General features: G+C 48.7%; 2 protein-coding genes across 3 annotated transcripts in view; one reads left to right on the forward strand and one right to left on the reverse strand.

Annotated features, from left to right (window-relative positions):
* The window catches only part of LOC138250331 (drebrin-like), a 387,037-nt gene that overhangs the window by 301,787 nt on the left and 65,520 nt on the right, over window positions 1-19,730 (forward strand). For both annotated transcript variants that reach the window (XM_069205131.1, XM_069205216.1), the window contains exon 7: window positions 17,431-17,582. In XM_069205131.1, the coding sequence (XP_069061232.1) occupies window positions 17,431-17,582 (152 nt within the window). The remainder of the gene's footprint in view (window positions 1-17,430; window positions 17,583-19,730) is intronic.
* LOC138246052 (Kruppel-like factor 18) lies at window positions 14,399-17,387 on the reverse strand. Its single transcript, XM_069200276.1, has 2 exons — window positions 17,361-17,387; window positions 14,399-15,700 (listed from the first exon to the last, which is right to left on the reverse strand). The coding sequence occupies exons 1-2, from the start codon at window positions 17,385-17,387 to the stop codon at window positions 14,399-14,401; spliced, it is 1,329 nt and encodes a 442-aa protein (XP_069056377.1).

Genomic DNA, 19,730 nt, shown 5'->3' on the forward strand with positions numbered 1-19,730 from the left:
CTCTCTATACAAGGCATAAACCCAGCTACATACCGACATACATAAAATAATATTTACATGACCACACACACATATGTTGTCCATAGAAATACATAGTGTTAATTGTTTTCACTTTGCTATCTATGCATATCCTTATAAATAGAAGAATAAACACATACACGTGTATATAGGGAACCTCAGCTATCTACCCACACATGCATATTTTGTCATGCTGGAATATATAAATATATATATATATATATATATATATATATATATATATATATATATATATATATATATATATATATATACATATATATATATAAATATGTCCTGGCGTCCTTAATAGGACACACAGAGGCTGCATTTTACAACAACTGATGGAGTTATGACACTTGCCTGAGATCTTGTGCGCCCAGGAGTGTTTAGGGGATATTGATAACAAGTGAAAGGTAACCTGGGTAGTTAATGCACTTGCTGGAGGGATATTTCTATCTAGCCACAGTTTGATTCAGAAGCAGCACAGAGGGTCACTGTGCCTGCTGCAAAGCACAGCCTGTAACATGCAGGTCACAGATTTGGACTTTATGTGGATAGCTCAGTGAGTGACTGCCCATGCCACGGACATTCTCTTGTTACAGTCTATAAGTTACCATCCTAACATAGCACAGTGAGGTGCAACTTGGCATCAGGGAGCTGCGTGCAAACCGCGAGGCAGGGATTAGAAGCGCCTTATTTGTTTCTCAATCTGTGGTTATTCTGGGGTCGCTAACAAGGGTTCTTTGGGTAGTAACAACGTTTCATGAGACCAGACAACCTCACTCACTGCTTCAGGCTGTAAATCCCGACTCTGTTTCTCCAGACCAAGCCCTGTTAACATTTAGGCCCATATTTATACTTTTTGACGCTAAACTGCGCTAACGCAGTTTAGCGTCAAAAAATTTTGCGCCGTCTAACGCCATTCTGAAGCGCCATGCGGGCGCCGTATTTATGGAATGGCGTTAGCCGGCGCAAGCAGACCGGCGCTGCCTGGTGTGCGTGGAAAAAAACCACGTAGACCAGGCAGCGCCGGCGTTGGGCAAAAATGACGTTAGGGTGTCTTAAAATGGGGCAAGTCAGGTTGAGGCAAAAAAATCGTCTTAACCCGACTTGCGCCATTTTTTAACGACGCCCATCCCCCATCAACATGACTCCTATCATTGTAAAGATAGGAGTCATGCCCCCTTGCCCAATGGCCATGCCCAGGGGACTTCTGTCCCCTGGGCATGGTCATTGGGCATAGTGGCATGTAGGGGGGCACAAATCAGGCCCCCCTATGCCAAAAAAAATTATTTAAAAAAAAAAAAAAAATACTTACCTGAACTTACCTGAATGTCCCTGGGGTGGGTCCCTCCAGCCTTGGGTGTCCTCCAGGGGTGGGCAAGGGTGGCAGGGGGGGTCCCTGGGGGCAGGGGAGGGCACTCTGGGCTCATTTTGAGCCCACTTGTCCCTTAACGCCATGCCTGACCCAGGTGTTAAAAAGCGGCGCAAATGCGCCGTTTTTAGCCACGCCCACTCCCGGGCGTCTCTTTTGCCCGGGAGTATAAATACCACGTAAAGGCCTGGGAGTCATTTTTTAAGACGGGAACGCCTCCCTTGCATATCATTAACGCAAGGAAGGGGTTCACGCTAAAAAATGACGCACACTCCGGGCACTTTGGCGCCCGAAGCGTCTAACGCCATAGTATAAATATGGCGTTAGTTGGCGTTAGTTTAGCGTCGAATTTGCGTCGAAAAAAACGACGCAAATTCGGCGCAAGCAGAGTATAAATACGGCCCTTAATGCTAAAGATGAAACGTGACTCCCACAGGTTGTAACAACCCTCATTGTCGTGAGCAACATTTCCTGTAGGATGACTTGTACACTTGTATGATTAATTGTCTCTGTATAATATGTATGTGGTGTAAAGCACTCTGAGTAGTAAAAATAAATGAAAAATGCATCATTAAAAAAGAGCTGTTTACATCCTTAGTTGTGTAACTGCTCACTCAGACTGATACACCTGACATTCTTACAGAGCGGGCACATCTCTTAAAGACAGAGACTGAACCCAACCTGCCTCCACATCACAGCTTGTCTTCAGTACTTGTGAAGGGTAACAGGCCGTGCGCCTTTGATCCCTCCCATTGCATTGGCCTTTAGGTGTTAGACTCCACCCAGCCAGGATGTGACGCCCACAAGAGGGCTGCTGGCCCTTTAAATATTGGGCTCTGCTGAAAGTAGTGGCATAACAAAGGCCCCCGCAGACTCCCTTGGTGTGCGGGACCCCCGATATCCAGGGGGCCCCCTCAGCACAGTACCCTGGCCTGAGAGCTCCTGGGTGAGTTCAAAGTGGGGGCTCTCCATTTTCTTTGCAGGGGGGGCCCCCTCAAGTTTTGTTACACCACTGGCTGCAAGTGCAAAGAACCCACTCACCTTGTGTGGGTTGCTGCTCCCAGCGGAAAGCAGACAATGTGCGGGCGCTGCTGAATGTGTCACGATATCGACAAATTACACCGGGGCAAATTTAGGATATCTCACTGGATCCAACCTGGATCCGCCTCAGTAATAGCTGCCGGATGTGGGATCCGCGTGGATCCCACTCATTTCCTGTGCTGTATAAATGCACATTTATTTAAAGTGCACGCCAGAGGCAACGGGGTAGGCCGGCCCACACTGTCCGGCCACTGCAAGCACACAGCGCTTTGACACTCCTCTGAGGTTGGTGAAAATAAACCAGTAGTTATGCTTGGCCAGGTATGCTCAGGATGTGGCTGTGATGCCATGCTCAAAGATAGCTTTGGCACCTGGAGTGGGCAGAGATGTGGGCAGACATGGTACAAGCATGAGGCATGGAGGTGAGAGGAGGTATCACAATGGAGTTTTTTGTACCCTCAAGCAGCTTGTAGGTTTCTGAATTCTGGGAAGGAAATCTTACTAGAGGTTCATCGTCTTCACACCAGTCAACACACCAGAAAGGGAGCAGACAAAACCAAAAACTGCTTCTGAGCAGCAGGTCAGGTGGATTTCCTGTAAGAGGGCTTCATTAGCTCCGACCTTAGCCAAGACCTTTTGATTTTAGTAAAATGATACACTCGCTATACTCACTTTCATGGGCTTTCAGTCATCCAAGTTCAGCCATTGGTCTGTTATTGTGCCATTCACATTTCTCTTCCACCCACTACAGCTTACATCATGAGGCACCGGGTCCGCCCACTTCAGCCATTGGCTAACTTCACTATGAGTGATGAGGTTCTGCTCTTTCACCAGGAGTACATCCATACACAAAAGTAGTTCCTTTTGGTTCCAGGTAATACTGTGGCAATGTGTGCTTTGTGAGACCAAAAACATTTTTTGCTTTTAACCTATGGTTTTTACATACTGGTGAGGGCCTATCAGCTACTCCAACAATTATGTTTTACAAAAACATTGTCAAAGCAAAACAAGCATTGGCAAAGCCAAAATGCTGCACGCCAACACCAGACTAATTGGCTTTGCCAGTGATTGTTTTAATTCTGCAAGTAGATTGACTTCGTGATGTTAAGTACTTAGAAGCCAGGCATGGAGCCCTGGTGAGTCTAGGTGCCCCACTTGTAGACAGCTGCGGTCTCTTTCCGTGGTAGATAACTGGTGGGGCTTGCATAACAAGCGGAGTTATATTCAATGCTCGACATTACCTGCACTAAAAAACCTCGAACTCAGACAGTTCACCTTGCGGCATGCTGCAAGGGCCCAACTAGGAGCTTCTAGTGCCAAGATACCCTTTGTCCAGAAGGAGGACACTTGCATTTAATAGCCACCCTTTATAGATAAACTAGAGTTTACCGCTACTGGAAGTTGAGCCAAAAGGGATATTTTGGGATGAGGAAAAGCTCCTGTAAATGTCGTTCTTTCTTTTTCCTGACCATAATCAGCCAGTTCTCTGCAGCTGGAGAGCTGGCACCAGTGGGGTTGTCCAAATATTTTCACCTCCTGGCAGCTTTTATAGAAATCATGCTGTAAACTTTCAAAACAAAGTTCTCCAATTATGGACTTAAAAGAGTCTTTCGTGGGACACGTAATTTGAATAAAACATGGCACTTGCTGCCACCTTTAATAGTCTCGGGGTGTTTCCAAGTAAAATACTTTTTTAGGAATCTTTTGGATGCTACACTCAGTAAGTTTAGTGGTGGGGTCTGCAGTCGGTGTCTAGGGGGGCATCAGTCCACTGCCTGGGCGAGCCCTCTCATATGCAGTAAATATATCTATATTGCAGTGCGGCGGTAGCCACTCTGTAGTTATAGTTGGGATTACCAGAGATAGAAATTGCTCAGATTTTTGCTTGCTAATAACTTTGCCACTGTTTGAGGAATTTCCACAAAACTTTGCACATCCATTCATTTATTCTTGTTTCTACATCGGCTGATGATGCAAAGTTTTTTGGTGATTAGTTAAGAGGATGCGAAGAAAACAAGGGGGTCTCAAAATATGTTTTCCGCCCAATGCATTTCCATAGACTTGTTACTCAGACATAGGGCCTCATTCCAACCCTGGCGGTCTATGACCGCCAGGGTGGAGGATGCCGGAAGCACCGCCAACAGGCTGGCGGTGCTTCATATGGCATTCTGACCGCGGCTGTAAAGCCGCGGTCTCCCATCCGGGTCCGGCGGTTTCCCGCCGGATTTCCCCCGGCTGGGGGAATCCTCCATGGCGGCGCTGCTTGCAGCACCGCCATGGGAATTCCGACCCCCTTCCCGCCAGCCTGTTTCTGGCGGTTTTCACCGCCAGAAACAGTATGGCGGGAACGGGTGTCGTGGGGCCCCTGGGGGCCCCTGCACTGCCCATGCCACTGGGCATAGGCAGTGCAGGGGCCCACTCTACATCACTCCACTCTATGGCACTCTACTCTATGTCAGTCCGCTCTACGGCTCTCCATTCTAGGGGACTCCATTCTATGCCATTCCACTCGAACAACACTCTAAACGTGCCACTCCACTCTATGTCAGTCTGCTCTAATGCACTCCACTCTACGACACTGCACTCTACGGCACTCCACTCTACGGCACTCCACTCTACTCTATGACACTACACTCTATGACATTTCACTCTATGACACTCCACTCTAGGGCACTCCACTCTATGCCATTCCACTCAAACGACAAATGCCACTTCACTCCAGTCTACGAAATGCCACTCCACTCTATGTCAATCCACTCTATGCTGTCCCACTCTACGGCACTCCACTCTATGACACTCCACTCTACAGCACTCCACTCTATGCCATTCCACTCGAATGACACTCTAAACATGCCACTCCACTCCACTCTACGAAACACCACTCCACCCTATGTCAGTCTACTCTATGCTGTTCCACTCTACGCCATTCCACTCTGTGGCACTCCATTCTATGCTGCTCCACTCTATGCCATTCCACTCTAAGTCACAATACTCTACCCCATAACACTCTACGCCACTCCACTGTATGCTGTAACACTCTACGCCACGACACTGTACACCACTCCACTTCACTTCACTCCACTCTATGAATCACTACTCCAGTCTACGACACTCTACACCCCTCAACTCTGTTACACTCTACTCCACTTTATGTCACTCAACTCTATACACTCTACTCAACTCTATACCACTCTACCACACTCCACTCTGTGCCACTCTACGGCACTCTACTCCCATCTACGACACTCTGCGCAACTCCCTCTACGCCACTTTACCCCACTTTACTCCACTCTGCTCTATGACACATTATTCCACTCTACTCCACAACTCCATTGTACTCTACGCTGCTACCTGCCACACAACTCTTTGACACTCTGTGACACTCCACTCTACTACACTCAACTCTCTGGCACTCTGACACTCCACTCTACAGCACTATGCTCCACTCTATGCACCTCCACTCTACTCCACTGTACAACACTCTATGACACGCCACTCCACTCCCCTCTACAACACGCCACTCTATTGTGCGACACGCTACTCCAGTCTACAACACAACACTCCGCTGTACGACACTGCCCACAACTCCACTCTACGACACGTCACTCCAGTGTATGGCACGCTAATGCACTGTATGGCATGCCACTACACTATATGCCACTTTACTCTCAATCAATCAAGCAGTCAGTTTTTATAAAGAACAACTGGTGGTACGTCTGGACCTCATTCGAAGAGCCATGTCGTGAGGTTCTTTTGGAAGATGGTGAGTGTTGGGCTTTGTCTGAGGTGCGTAGGCAGGTTGTTCCATCTCTTAGCTACAAGGTAGGCGCAGCTAAGAGTCTAAAAGACTCTTTGACACATCACTCTGACACATCACTCCACTCTACCCTATGCCTCGCTACATCACTCTACGCCACTCCACTCTACGTGCCTCCATTCTAAGACACTTCGTGACACACCCTCTATGACACGCCACTCCACTCTACTGTGGGACACTGTACGACACATCAGCACTCTACAACAGTCCACTCCACTCTACAATACTCCATCCCACTCCATGACATGACACTCCATTCTGCAACAGGCCACTCCATTCTATGACATGCCACTTCGCTCCACACCACTCCATTCTACGCGCCTCCATTCTAAGACACTGCATGACTGTGAGAAGGTAGCCTCTTTCTAACCTTGTTACCCCCACTTTTGGCCTGTTTGTGAGTGTATGTCAGGATGTTTGTCACTGTTTTCACTGTCTCACTGGGATCCTGATAGCCAGGCCTCAGTGCTCATAGTGAAAACACTATGTTTTCAGTATGTTTGTTATGTGTCACTGGGATTTTTTTCCATCAGCACTCTACAACAGTCCACTCCACTCTACAATACTCCATGCCACTCCATGACATGACACTCCATTCTGCAACAGGCCACTCCATTCTATGACATGCCACTTCGCTCCACACCACTCCATTCTACGCGCCTCCATTCTAAGACACTGCATGACGCACCCTCTATGACACGCCACTCCACTCTACTGTAGGACATTGTACGACACATCACCACTCTACAACAGTCCACTCAACTCTACAATACTCAATGCCACTCCATGACATGACACTCCATTCTGCAACAGGTCGCTCCATTCTAGGACATGCCACTTCACTCCACACCACTCCATTCTACACACCTCCATTCTAAGACACTGTATGACATGCCCTCTATGACACGCCACTCCACTCTACTCTATGACACGCTACTTCTCTCTACAACACTCTGCTCCACTCTATGCCCCTCTACTGTATGCCACTGTATTCCACTTTGTGACACTCCACTCTATGACATGATATGCACCTCCGTGACACGCCACTCCACTCTACAACACGCCACTCCAATGTACGACACTCAGCTCTATGACACTTCACTCCACTTTACTGTAGGACATTGTATGACACATCACCACTCTACAACAGTCCACTCCACTCTACAATACTCCATGCCACTCCATGACATGCCACTCCATTCTGCAACAGGCCATTCCATTCTAGGACATGCCACTTCACTCCACACCACTGCACTCTATGCGCCTCCATTCTAAGACACTGCATGACAACCCTCTATGACACTCCACTCCACTCTACTGTCGGACATTGTACGACACATCACCACTCTTCAACAGTCCACTCCACTCTACAATACTCCATGCCACTCCATGACATGACAATCCATTCTGCATCAGGCCACTCCATTCTAGGACATGCCACTTCACTCCACACCACTCCATTCTACGTGCCTCCATTCTAAGACACTGCATGACACACCCTCTATGACATGCCACTCCACTCTACTGTAGGACATTGTACACCACATCACCACTCTACAACAGTCCACTTCACTCTACAATACTCCATGCCAATCCATGACATGACACTCCATTCTGCAACAGGTCACTCCATTCTCGAACATGCCACTTCAGTCCACAACACTGCACTCTATGCGCGTCCATTCTAAGACACTGCATGACACACCCTCTATGACACGCCACTCCCCTCTACTGTTGGACATTGTATGACACATCACGACTCTACAACAGTCCACTCCACTCTACAATACTCCATGCCACTCCTTGACATGCCACTCCATGCTGCAACAGGCCACTCCATTCTAGGATATGCCACTTCACTCCACACCACTTCATTCTACGCACCTCCATTTTAAGACACTGCATGACACACCCACTATGACACGCCACTCCACTCTACTGTCGGACATTGTACGACACATCACCACTCTACAACAGTCCACTCCACTCTACAATACTCCATGCCACTCCATGACACTCCATTCTGCAACAGGTCACTCCATTCTAGGACATGCCACTTCACTCCACACCACTCCATTCTACACACCTCCATTCTAAGACACTGTATGACATGCTCTCTATGACACGCCACTCCACTCTACTCTATGACGCTACTTCTCTCAACACACTCTGCTCCACTCTATGCTACTGCAGTCCACTCTGTGACACTCCACTCTATGACATGACATGCACCTCCGTGACACGCCACTCCACTCTACGACACACCACTCCAATGTACAACACTCAACTCTATGACACTTCACTCCACTCTACTGTAGGACATTGTACGACACATCACCACTCTACAACAGTCCACTCCACTCTACAATACTCCATGCCACTCCATGACATGCCACTCCATTCTGCAACAGGCCACTCCATTCTAGGACATGCCACTTCACTCCACACCACTCCATTCTATGCGCCTCCATTCTAAGACACTGCATGACACACCCTCTATGACACGCCACTCCACTCTACTGCAGGACATTGTACGACACATCACCACTCTACAACAGTCCACTCCACTCTACAATACTCCATGCCACTTCATGACATGACACTCCATTCTGCAACAGGCCACTCCATTCTAGGACATGCCACTTCACTCCACACCACTGCACTCTACGCGCCTCCATTCTAAGACACTGCATGACACACCCTCTATGACACGCCACTCCACTCTACTGTAGGACATTGGACAACACATCACCACTCTACAACAGTCCACTCCACTCTACAATACTCCATGCCACTCCATGAGATGACACTCCATTCTGCAACAGGCCACTCCATTCTAGGACATGCCTCTTCGCTCCACACCACTCCACTCTGCGCACCTCCATTCTAAGACACTGCATGACACACCCTCTATGACACGCCACTCCACTCTACAACACTCTAGTCCACTATATGCCCCTCCACTGTATGCCACTGTATTCCACTCTGTGACACTCCAATCGATGACATGAAACTCCCGTCCGTGACACACCACTCCACCCTACAACACGCCACTCCAAATGAATGACATTCCACTCTACAACACTCCATGCCACTCAACTCTGTGGTGCATCACTCCATGACACGCCACTCTATGTTTAGTTACAACACTCCACAGCACTTTAACTTACAACACTTCACGCTACTCCACTGTACGGCACACCACTCCACTCCACTGTACACCACTCCACTGTACACCACTACAGTCTATGCCACTCTACTCTTCACCACTCCACTTTACACCACTGCACTCTATGCCACTCCACTGTATGCTACCACACTCGTCACAACACTGTACGACTGACTGTATGCCACTCCACTCTACTCCACTGTGTGACACGCCAATCTACTCCACTCCACTGTATGACACACCACTCCAGTCTGGAACACGCCCCTCCACTCTACGCCACTCCACACTACACCAGTCCACTCTACACCACTCTACTCATTGCCGCACCACTATACTCCTCTCTGTGACACGCCACTCCACTCACTCCACTGTATGACACACCACTCCAGTCTGGAACACGCCCCTCCACCCTACGCCACTCCACTCCACTCTACACCCCTCCACTCAATGCCACACAAGTTTATACCTATCTGTGACATGCCACTCCACTGTACGACACACCACTCCAGTCTGGAATATGCCCCTCCACTCTGCTGCACTCCACTCCATTCTATGAAACTCCATGCCACTCCACCCTATGACACGCTGCTCCACTTTACGCCCCTCCACTCTAAGACAGTGTACAACATGCCATTATATGACACCAGTCCACTCTGCTCTATGACAATCCACTCCACTATATGCCACTCTAATCTATCCTACTCCACTCTAGGCCTCTCCACTGGATGCTATGACACTCTTCACCACAACACTCTACGATGTGAGACTATGTCACAACAATCTATACCTCAACACTGTATGACAAGACACTCCATGCCACTCCACTTTACTACAATACTCCCCAACTGTACTCTATGACACTCTACTCTAGAACACTCCACTCTATGACACTCCATTCAATGACACTCCACTCTACGGCATTTCAATCAACTCCACTCCACTCTACGGCACTCCACTCAGCGACACTCTACTCTATGACACTCTACTCTATGATACTCCACCCCACTCTATGACACTCCACTCTACGGCACTCCACTCTACGACACTCCACACTATGCCATTCCACTCTAACGCACTCCACTCTATGACACTCCACTCTGTGCCACTCCACTCTATGACACTCCACTCTACGACACTCCACTCTATGGCACTCCATTCTACGGCACTCCACTCTGCGCCACTCCACTCTATGACACTCCACTCTATGACACTCCACTCTATGTCAGTCCGCTCTACCTCACTCCACTCTACGGCACTCCAGTTTACGGCACTCCACTCTGCGCCACTTCACTCCATGACACTCCACTCTACAATTTGAAAGATTTTTATTTAAAAAAAACATTTAAATTCAATGAGAAAAACAAAGGTTAAAGATTAGTTATAGTTAGGAAAACATTATTATTTCTAGAAAAAATGGCAAACTATGCAAACATTAGAAATTCTAAAGTTATAGTTATAACTTAAAGTTATAATTTACACCCCGTCATCACTCATGCCGCGGTAAATCACAGCATTCACAGCAGCACTTACAACATCTGAAATGACATCATTTATGAGAGCACTGTGCAGTACAGAGTGCAGGGAGAACAGCTGCCCCAGGAATGTGTAAAAAAGGCAGTAAGTCTCCTGCGTCATTTAAACGCAGGAACCCCCGAGAGCTTGCCATTATTTTCAACGCTCTCCAGCTGGCGCTGTGTGTCTTCAGCTGTTGTGCAGGGACCCCTTGTGGTTAGTCCTATGGTTGCATTTTCTGCCCTCAGAATGCTAAAATAATACTCAAACACATTGTCAGTCGTTATTTTGACTAAAAGTACTTCAATTTTAATGACATTTGCTGTTAATGGACACGGCTATGTGTGTTTTATTAATGAATGCATTAGATTATGGTTAGTGATTCCATTGGTTTTATGGTAAATTATGACACGACTAATCTGATAATGGGGTGAGCCTTTGACAAAGCCAATAGATCTGCTTTATATAAACTGATGTCCTGACCTCCTGACAAAACCAATAGTCCTGCCTTTTCTATATTGATGTTTTGAATCTTTGACGAAATCAATAGGTCTGCCTTTTATATACTGATATTTTAAACATTTGACAAAACCCATAGGTCTGCCTTATTTAAAATCATAGCCTCTTATATAGTGATGATCAGGCCATCGGCCATGCTTTGTATAGTTAAGTAGGGTAATAAAATCCTAATTTACATGAAACAAAACCTGGGAAATTCACTGAAAAAAGGAAAGATTAGAGTGGTGTTATAGTTAGGTATGGTAATAATATGTTACAGTAACTGTATTTGAAATTACTTATGGTATGTATGTTCAATGACATGATTGATGACATCACCGATGACACGTAGCTAGGAAGGGACAGAGCGCTCTACATTACTGAGGGGTGTGGGGTGCACTCTACAAGACCGTGCACGTAAAGTTGGATTTACACATATTATATTTCACATTTTGTGGACAGCTCTACCCCTGGGTCCATCTCCTCTCTGCCTCTCACCCAGTCCTGTTATCTGTAGAGATTCAATATGTGTTTTTTAAGTTTTCTGGACCAAGGTACTTGCAAGTATCACTTCTGTCTGCATCCTATTTATGTTTTTCAGTGCACCTTCCTCCTCCTTTCTGAAGCAGCAGCTCCTCTCTGCCAAATCACAAAACATTCTCCTTCCTCCTGAAAATGTGGATATTTAGTTGAACACAGACATCCTTCACACACACAAACATAAACACACACAGACACACACACATAAACATAAACACACACAGACACACAGACATAGACACACACAGGCACACACACACAGACAGACACACAGGCACACACACACACACATAGACACATACAGACGCACACACATGCAGACACCTGAACACACACACACACACACACACACACACAGACATAGACACTTACAGACACACATATGCAGACACCAGACACACACACACAGACACATACACACACATGCAGACACACAAACACACACTCAGACACATACACACACACATAGACACATACAGACACACACACATGCAGACACCTGAACACACACAGATATAGACACATACAGACACACACATGCAGACACATGAACACACGCACATGCACACACAGACACACACATAGTCACATACAGAAACACACACATGCAGACACCTGAACACACATACACAAACACATACACACACATGCAGACACATGAACACACACACAGACATAGACACACACACATAGACACATACAGACACACACACATGCAGACACCTGAACACACACAGATATAGACAAATACAGACATGCAGACACATGAACACACACACGCACACACACACATACACAAACACACACACATACAGAGACACATATAGACACACACACACAGACACATGAACACACAAACACACACAGACATAGACACATACACACACACGCAGGTACATATACACACACACACACACAGACACATGAACACACATGCACAGGCATAGACACATACACACACGTAGACACATGAACACACACACACAGGCATAGACACACACACACAAGCGCACACAGACACATGAAAACACACACATAGACGCATGAACACACACACACACAGACACACAGATACAAACACATGCACACATACAAAAACACCTATACACACACAGACACATACTGACATCGACACATACAAACACACAGACACATGAACACACACACACACACGCACACACATAAATACATAAACACACAGGATACATGCCAACATTTTTGAACAGGAAAGTGCGAGAGTTTGGAAAAAAATGACAATGTATGTTTTCCATTGACTTCTATTGAAGCAGAGGCGATTTCAGGCGGGAGGCGGTTAAAATAAAGCCATGGTTTGCTTTAAAAATAGGGAGTCTCCCGCCTGAATCGTGTCTTTTGGCATGTATGACATGGACAACAACACACAAATACACACCCGTGCTAGCACACACATGCACCCTCCAAACATCAAGGTAACCGCACAAACACGGACACACACACGGTCGCACACACACACGTACCCATTACACACGCACATACACACAAACTCATCCAAGCACACGCATACATCCTCCACCCACCAAGGAAACCTTACACACACACCGGTGCATACATATATATATTTCCTCTCAAACCAAGGTGCCTGCAGACAGGCATACTCACATACAAACCCGTGGAGGCACACACATACATGTTCCACACACCAAGGTACGAGCACACACACACCCATGCATACACACACACACATCCTACACATGCCAAGGTGCCTCCCCACACACTCACTGTCACACACACTTGTGCGTACACACACATACATCCTCCACACACCAAGGCCACACACACACACACACCTGTGCATACACACACACATACATCTTCCACACACCAAGGTACACACTCACTCACACACAGCCTCCCCACACGCGCACACACCGAGAAGCACACACTCACCCTGAACAGCGCAATTCAGACACTTTTCCAACAAGTGCTGTCCTGCTGCATTGTGTACAGAGAACACACATAACTGTCTGCATGGGCCAGGGCTTGCAGCAGGACCTGAGACACACCTGACACTCGCTGCTCTACCTGTTAAAGGAACAGTTGTGTGTTTAAGGATGGCGGGTGTGGTTGTTTTGTTGGGTTAGCTCGGAGATCCGTCATCCTCTGAGTGCCAACTTGTGTTTAACATGTTGAAAGACTCACATGTCATCTCGGGAGCCAGCTGGGTTTAATCCCAGGCTGCAGAGAGAGGAGCATGTTTAGGGAAACCCAGGCACTCATGTAGGGCCTACCTGAGAGTTGGTGGGGGGGACTGAATCTGTCTACAGTTGGGTCTCATGGCAGCTGGGAACTCTAGCTAGCAATAGCCTGGTGGGGGCATTTAACAACATGCAACATTCTCTCCGTTCCCAACTAACTCTTGCGCTGCATGGCAACTGGTTGTGTTGAACTAGAGACCACAGGTTGCAGTGTGGCTACTGAATGTAGTTAACTGGAGGCCACAGGTTGCAGTGTGGCTACTGAATGTAGTTAACTGGAGGCCACAGGTTGCAGTGTGGCTACTGGATGTGGTAAACTGGAGGCCACAGGTTGCAGTGTGGCTACTGAATGTAGTTAACTGGAGGCCACAGGTTGCAGTGTGGCTACTGAATGTAGTTAACTGGAGGCCACAGGTTGCAGTGTGGCTGCTGGATGTGGTAAACTGGAGGCCACAGGTTGCAGTGTGGCTACTGGATGTGGTAAACTGGAGGCCACAGGTTGCAGTGTGGCTGCTGGATGTAGTTAACTGGAGGCCACAGGTTGCAGTGTGGCTACTGGATGTGGTAAACTGGAGGCCACAGGTTGCAGTGTGGCTGCTGGATGTAGTTAACTGGAGACCACAGGTTGCAGTGTGGCTACTGAATGTAGTTAACTGGAGGCCACAGGTTGCAGTGTGGCTACTGGATGTGGTAAACTGGAGGCCACAGGTTGCAGTGTGGCTGCTGGATGTAGTTAACTGGAGGCCACAGGTTGCAGTGTGGCTACTGAATGTAGTAAACTGGAGGCCACAGGTTGCAGTGTGGCTACTGGATGTGGTAAACTGGAGGTCACAGGTTGCAGTGTGGCTACTGAATGTAGTAAACTGGAGGCCACAGGTTGCAGTGTGGCTACTGAATGTAGTTAACTGGAGGCCACAGGTTGCAGTGTGGCTGCTGGATGTAGTTAACTGGAGGCCACAGGTTGCAGTGTGGCTGCTGAATGTAGTTAACTGGAGGCCACAGGTTGCAGTGTGGCTACTGAATGTAGTTAACTGGAGGCCACAGGTTGCAGTGTGGCTACTGAATGTAGTTAACTGGAGGCCACAGGTTGCAGTGTGGCTACTGAATGTAGTTAACTGGAGGCCACAGGTTGCAGTGTGGCTACTGGATGTGGTATACTGGAGGCCACAGGTTGCAGTGTGGCTACTGAATGTAGTTAACTGGAGGCCACAGGTTGCAGTGTGGCTACTGAATGTAGTTAACTGGAGGCCACAGGTTGCAGTGTGGCTACTGGATGTAGTTAACTGGAGGCCACAGGTTGCAGTGTGGCTACTGAATGTAGTTAACTGGAGGCCACAGGTTGCAGTGTGGCTGCTGGATGTGGTAAACTGGAGGCCACAGGTTGCAGTGTGGCTGCTGGATGTAGTTAACTGGAGGCCACAGGTTGCAGTGTGGCTACTGGATGTGGTAAACTGGAGGCCACAGGTTGCAGTGTGGCTGCTGGATGTAGTAAACTGGAGGCCACAGGTTGCAGTGTGGCTACTGAATGTAGTTAACTGGAGGCCACAGGTTGCAGTGTGGCTGCTGGATGTAGTAAACTGGAGGCCACAGGTTGCAGTGTGGCTACTGAATGTAGTTAACTGGAGGCCACAGGTTGCAGTGTGGCTGCTGGATGTAGTTAACTGGAGGCCACAGGTTGCAGTGTGGCTACTGAATGTAGTTAACTGGAGGCCACAGGTTGCAGTGTGGCTGCTGGATGTGGTAAACTGGAGGCCACAAGTTGCAGTGTGGCTGCTGGATGTAGTAAACTGGAGGCCACAGGTTGCAGTGTGGCTGCTGGATGTAGTAAACTGGAGGCCACAGGTTGCAGTGTGGCTACTGAGTGTAGTTAACTGGAGGCCACAGGTTGCATTGTGCAGCTGGTAGTTGTGTTAACTGATGACCACGTTCTGCAGTGTGGCTGTAGTTGTGTTAACTGAAGGTGACTGTGTGCATCACATGGTTGGTGGTTCTGTTAACTTAGTGTCACATATTGGGTCATTGCACGACTGCTGGTTGAGTTAACTGAAGGCCACAGTTTGCAGTGCATGGCTGGTAGTCGAGTTAATTGAAGGCCACAGTTTGCAGTGCATGGCTGGAAGTTGTGTTAACTGAAGGTGACCGTGTGCATCGCATGGTTGGTGGTTGTGTTAACTTAGTGCCACATATTGGGTCATTGCACGACTGCTGGTTGTGTTAACTGAAGAGCACAGTTTGCAGTGCATGGTTGGTAGTTGTGTTAACTGAAGGCCATAGTTTGCAGTGCATGGCTGGTAGTTGAGTTAATTGAAGGCCATAGTTCGCAGTGCAACGCTGGTAGTCGAGTTAATTGAAGGCCATAGTTTGCAGTGCGTGGCTGGTAGTTGAGTTAACTGAAGAGCACAGTTTGCAGTGTGTGGCTGGTAGTTGAGTTAACTGAAGAGCACAGTTTGCAGTGCATGGCTGGTAGTTGAGTTAACTGAAGGCCACAGTTTGCAGTGCATGGCTGGTAGTTGAGTTAATTGAAGGCCACAGTTTGCAGTGCGTGGCTGGTAGTTGTGTTAACTGAAGAGCACAGTTTGCAGTGCGTGGCTGGTAGTTGAGTTAATTGAAGGCCACAGTTTGCAGTGCATGGCTGGAGGTTGTGTTACTGGAAATCCACAGTTTGCAGTGTGTCCGATAGTTGTGTTAGCTGAAGGTGACCCAGTGCATCCTGTGGTTGGTGGTTGTGTTAACTCAATGTCACAGATGGATTCGTGGCATGGCTGCTGGTTGTGCTAACTGAGGGCTATAAATTGCATGTGTCTAAGTGAAGCTCACAGTTTACGTACTGTGGCTGATGGCCTGTGCTTCTCTATCACACACGACCACAGACAGTAGATGTCAGTTGTGGGCGCCTGCTGTGGACACTTGGGGGGTTATTACAACTTTGGAGGAGGTGTTAATCCATCCCAAAAGTGACGGATATACCACCAGCCGTATTACGAGTCCATTATATCCTATGGAACTCGTAATATGGCTGGTGGTATATCCGTCACATTACCGTCACTTTTGGGACGGATTACCACCTCCTCCAAAGCTGTAATAACCCCCTTGGTGTCCTGCACAGTGATGGTCGCCGGGTTCCCCCTCTGTACTCAGCCCTTGGTCCCTCACAGCAGTAGGACGGGTGGACTCTGGCATCGAGCTGCATCTCCCTAGTGACATCTCTCTTTGTGTTCTCCAGAGGGAGGAGGAGGAGCGGAAGGAAGAAGAACGCCGCCGGCTGCAGGAGGAGCGCAAGCGATGGGATCGCGAGAGGATGGAGCAGGAGAAGCGGGAAGCGGAGGAGCGAGAGCGCAAGATTCGTGAGAAGGAGCAGATGATCGAGGAGCAGAGGTATGCAGCACATTCTGGTCTTTCACTGCGCAACACTCCATGAACGTGGCCTGTCGCCGTAGGACACTCATGGCTACACTTGAGGAAGTTCAACACACTTGGGCAGATGAGGTGTGGTTTCAGGCCTTGCTCCCCCTCTGCCCCAGATCTTCTGATCCTGCTGTATTATGGTGGTAGATGAGGTGTGACCTTCCTCCCCTCCGCCCCAGATCTCCTGACCCTGCTGTATTAAGGAGGTAGATGAGGTGTGGCCTTGCTCCCCCTCCGCCCCTGATCTTCTGCTCCAGGCTCATACCCTGCCCCTGCTGTCCGAAGTAGGAAGATGAGGTGTGGGTTCAAGTCTTGCCCCCTCCCCTCAACCCCAGATCTTCTGTCCCTGCTGTATTATGATGGTAGATGAGGTGTGGCCTTGCTCACCCTCCACCCGAGATCTTCTCTCCCTGCTGTATTATGGTGGTAGATGAGGTGTGACCTTCCTCCCCTCCACCCCAGATCTCCTGACCCTGCTGTATTATGGTGGTAGATGAGGTGTGACCTTCCTCCCCTCCACCCCAGATCTCCTGACCCTGCTGTATTATGTGGTAGATGAGGTGTGACCTTCCTCCCCTCCACCCCAGATCTTCTGATCCTGCTGTATTATGGTGGTCGATGAGGTGTGGCCTTGCTCCCACCCGACCCCTGATCTTCTGCTCCAGGCTCATACCCTGCCCCTGCTGTCCGAAGTTGGAAGGTGAGGTGTGGGTTCAAGTCTTGCCCCCTCCCCTCAACCCCAGATCTTCTGTCCCTGCTGTATTATGATGGTAGATGAGGTGTGGCCTTGCTCACCCTCCACCCGAGATCTTCTCTCCCTGCTGTATTATGGTGGTAGATGAGGTGTGACCTTCCTCCCCTCCAAACCAGATCTCCTGACCCTGCTGTATTATGTGGTAGATGAGGTGTGACCTTCCTCCCCTCCACCCCAGAACTTCTGATCCTGCTGTATTATGGTGGTCGATGAGGTGTGGCCTTCCTCCCCTCCACCCCAGATCTTCTGATCCTGCTGTATTATGGTGGTCGATGAGGTGTGGCCTTGCTCCCACCCGACCCCAGATCTTCTGCTCCAGGCTCATACCCTGCGCCTGCTGTCCGAAGTAGGAAGATGAGGTGTGGGTTCAAGTCTTGCCCCCTCCCCTCAACCCCAGATCTTCTGTCCCTGCTGTATTATGGTGGTAGATGAGGTGTGACCTTCCTCCCCTCCACCCCAGATCTTCAGTCCCTGCTGTATTATGTGGTAGATGAGGTGTGGCCTTGCTCACTCTCCACCCCAGGTCTTCTGCTCTAGATTCATACCTGCCTACTGAAGGAGGGAGATGAGACCTGCTTTTAGGTCCTTTCTGCTGATTTGGAAATGTAGACCTTATACTCTGCATGCACACTCTCGCGAAGCGCTCGGAGCAGGACCTTATACTCTGCATGCACACTCTCGCGAAGCGCTCGGAGCAGGACCTTATACTCTGCATGCACACTCTCGCGAAGCGCTCGGAGCAGGACCTTATACTCTGCATGCACACTTATACTCTGCATGCACACTCTCGCGAAGTGCTCGGAGCAGGACCTTATACTCTGCATGCACACTCTCGCGAAGCGCTCGGAGCAGGATCTTATACTCTGTATGCACACTCTCGCGAAGCGCTCGGAGCAGGACCTTATACTCTGCATGCACACTCTCGCGAAGCGCTTGGAGCAGGACCTTATACTCTGCATGCACACTTATACTCTGCATGCACACTCTCGCGAAGCGCTCGGAGCAGGACCTTATACTCTGTATGCTCACTCTCGCGAAGCGCTCGGAGCAGGACCTTATACTCTGCATGCACACTTATACTCTGCAAGCACACTCTCGCGAAGCGCTCGGAGCAGGACCTTATACTCTGCATGCACACTCTCGCGAAGCGCTCGGAGCAGGACCTTATACTCTGCATGCACACTCTCGCGAACCGCTCAGAGCAGGACCTTATACTCTGCATGCACACTCTCATGAAGCGCTCGGAGCAGGACCTTATACTCTGCATGCACACTCTCATGAAGCGCTCGGAGCAGGACCTTATACTCTGCATGCACACTGTCGCGAAGCGCACGGAGCAGGACCTTATACTCTGCATGCACACT

The sequence above is a fragment of the Pleurodeles waltl genome, chromosome 1_1 (genome assembly GCF_031143425.1).
Source record: "Pleurodeles waltl isolate 20211129_DDA chromosome 1_1, aPleWal1.hap1.20221129, whole genome shotgun sequence".
NCBI lineage: Eukaryota > Metazoa > Chordata > Amphibia > Caudata > Salamandridae > Pleurodeles > Pleurodeles waltl.

What these genes read in the sequence shown, in the direction of transcription:
- LOC138246052 (XM_069200276.1), bottom strand. Translation starts at nt 17,387, where the DNA reads ATGCCAGAGTCCACCCGTCCTACTGCT. An exon ending in AGTCCACCCGTCCTACTGCT is followed by an intron (nt 15,701 to 17,360) that starts GTGAGGGACCAA and finishes TGTGGCCTCCAG; the next exon opens with TTTACTACATCCAGCAGCCA.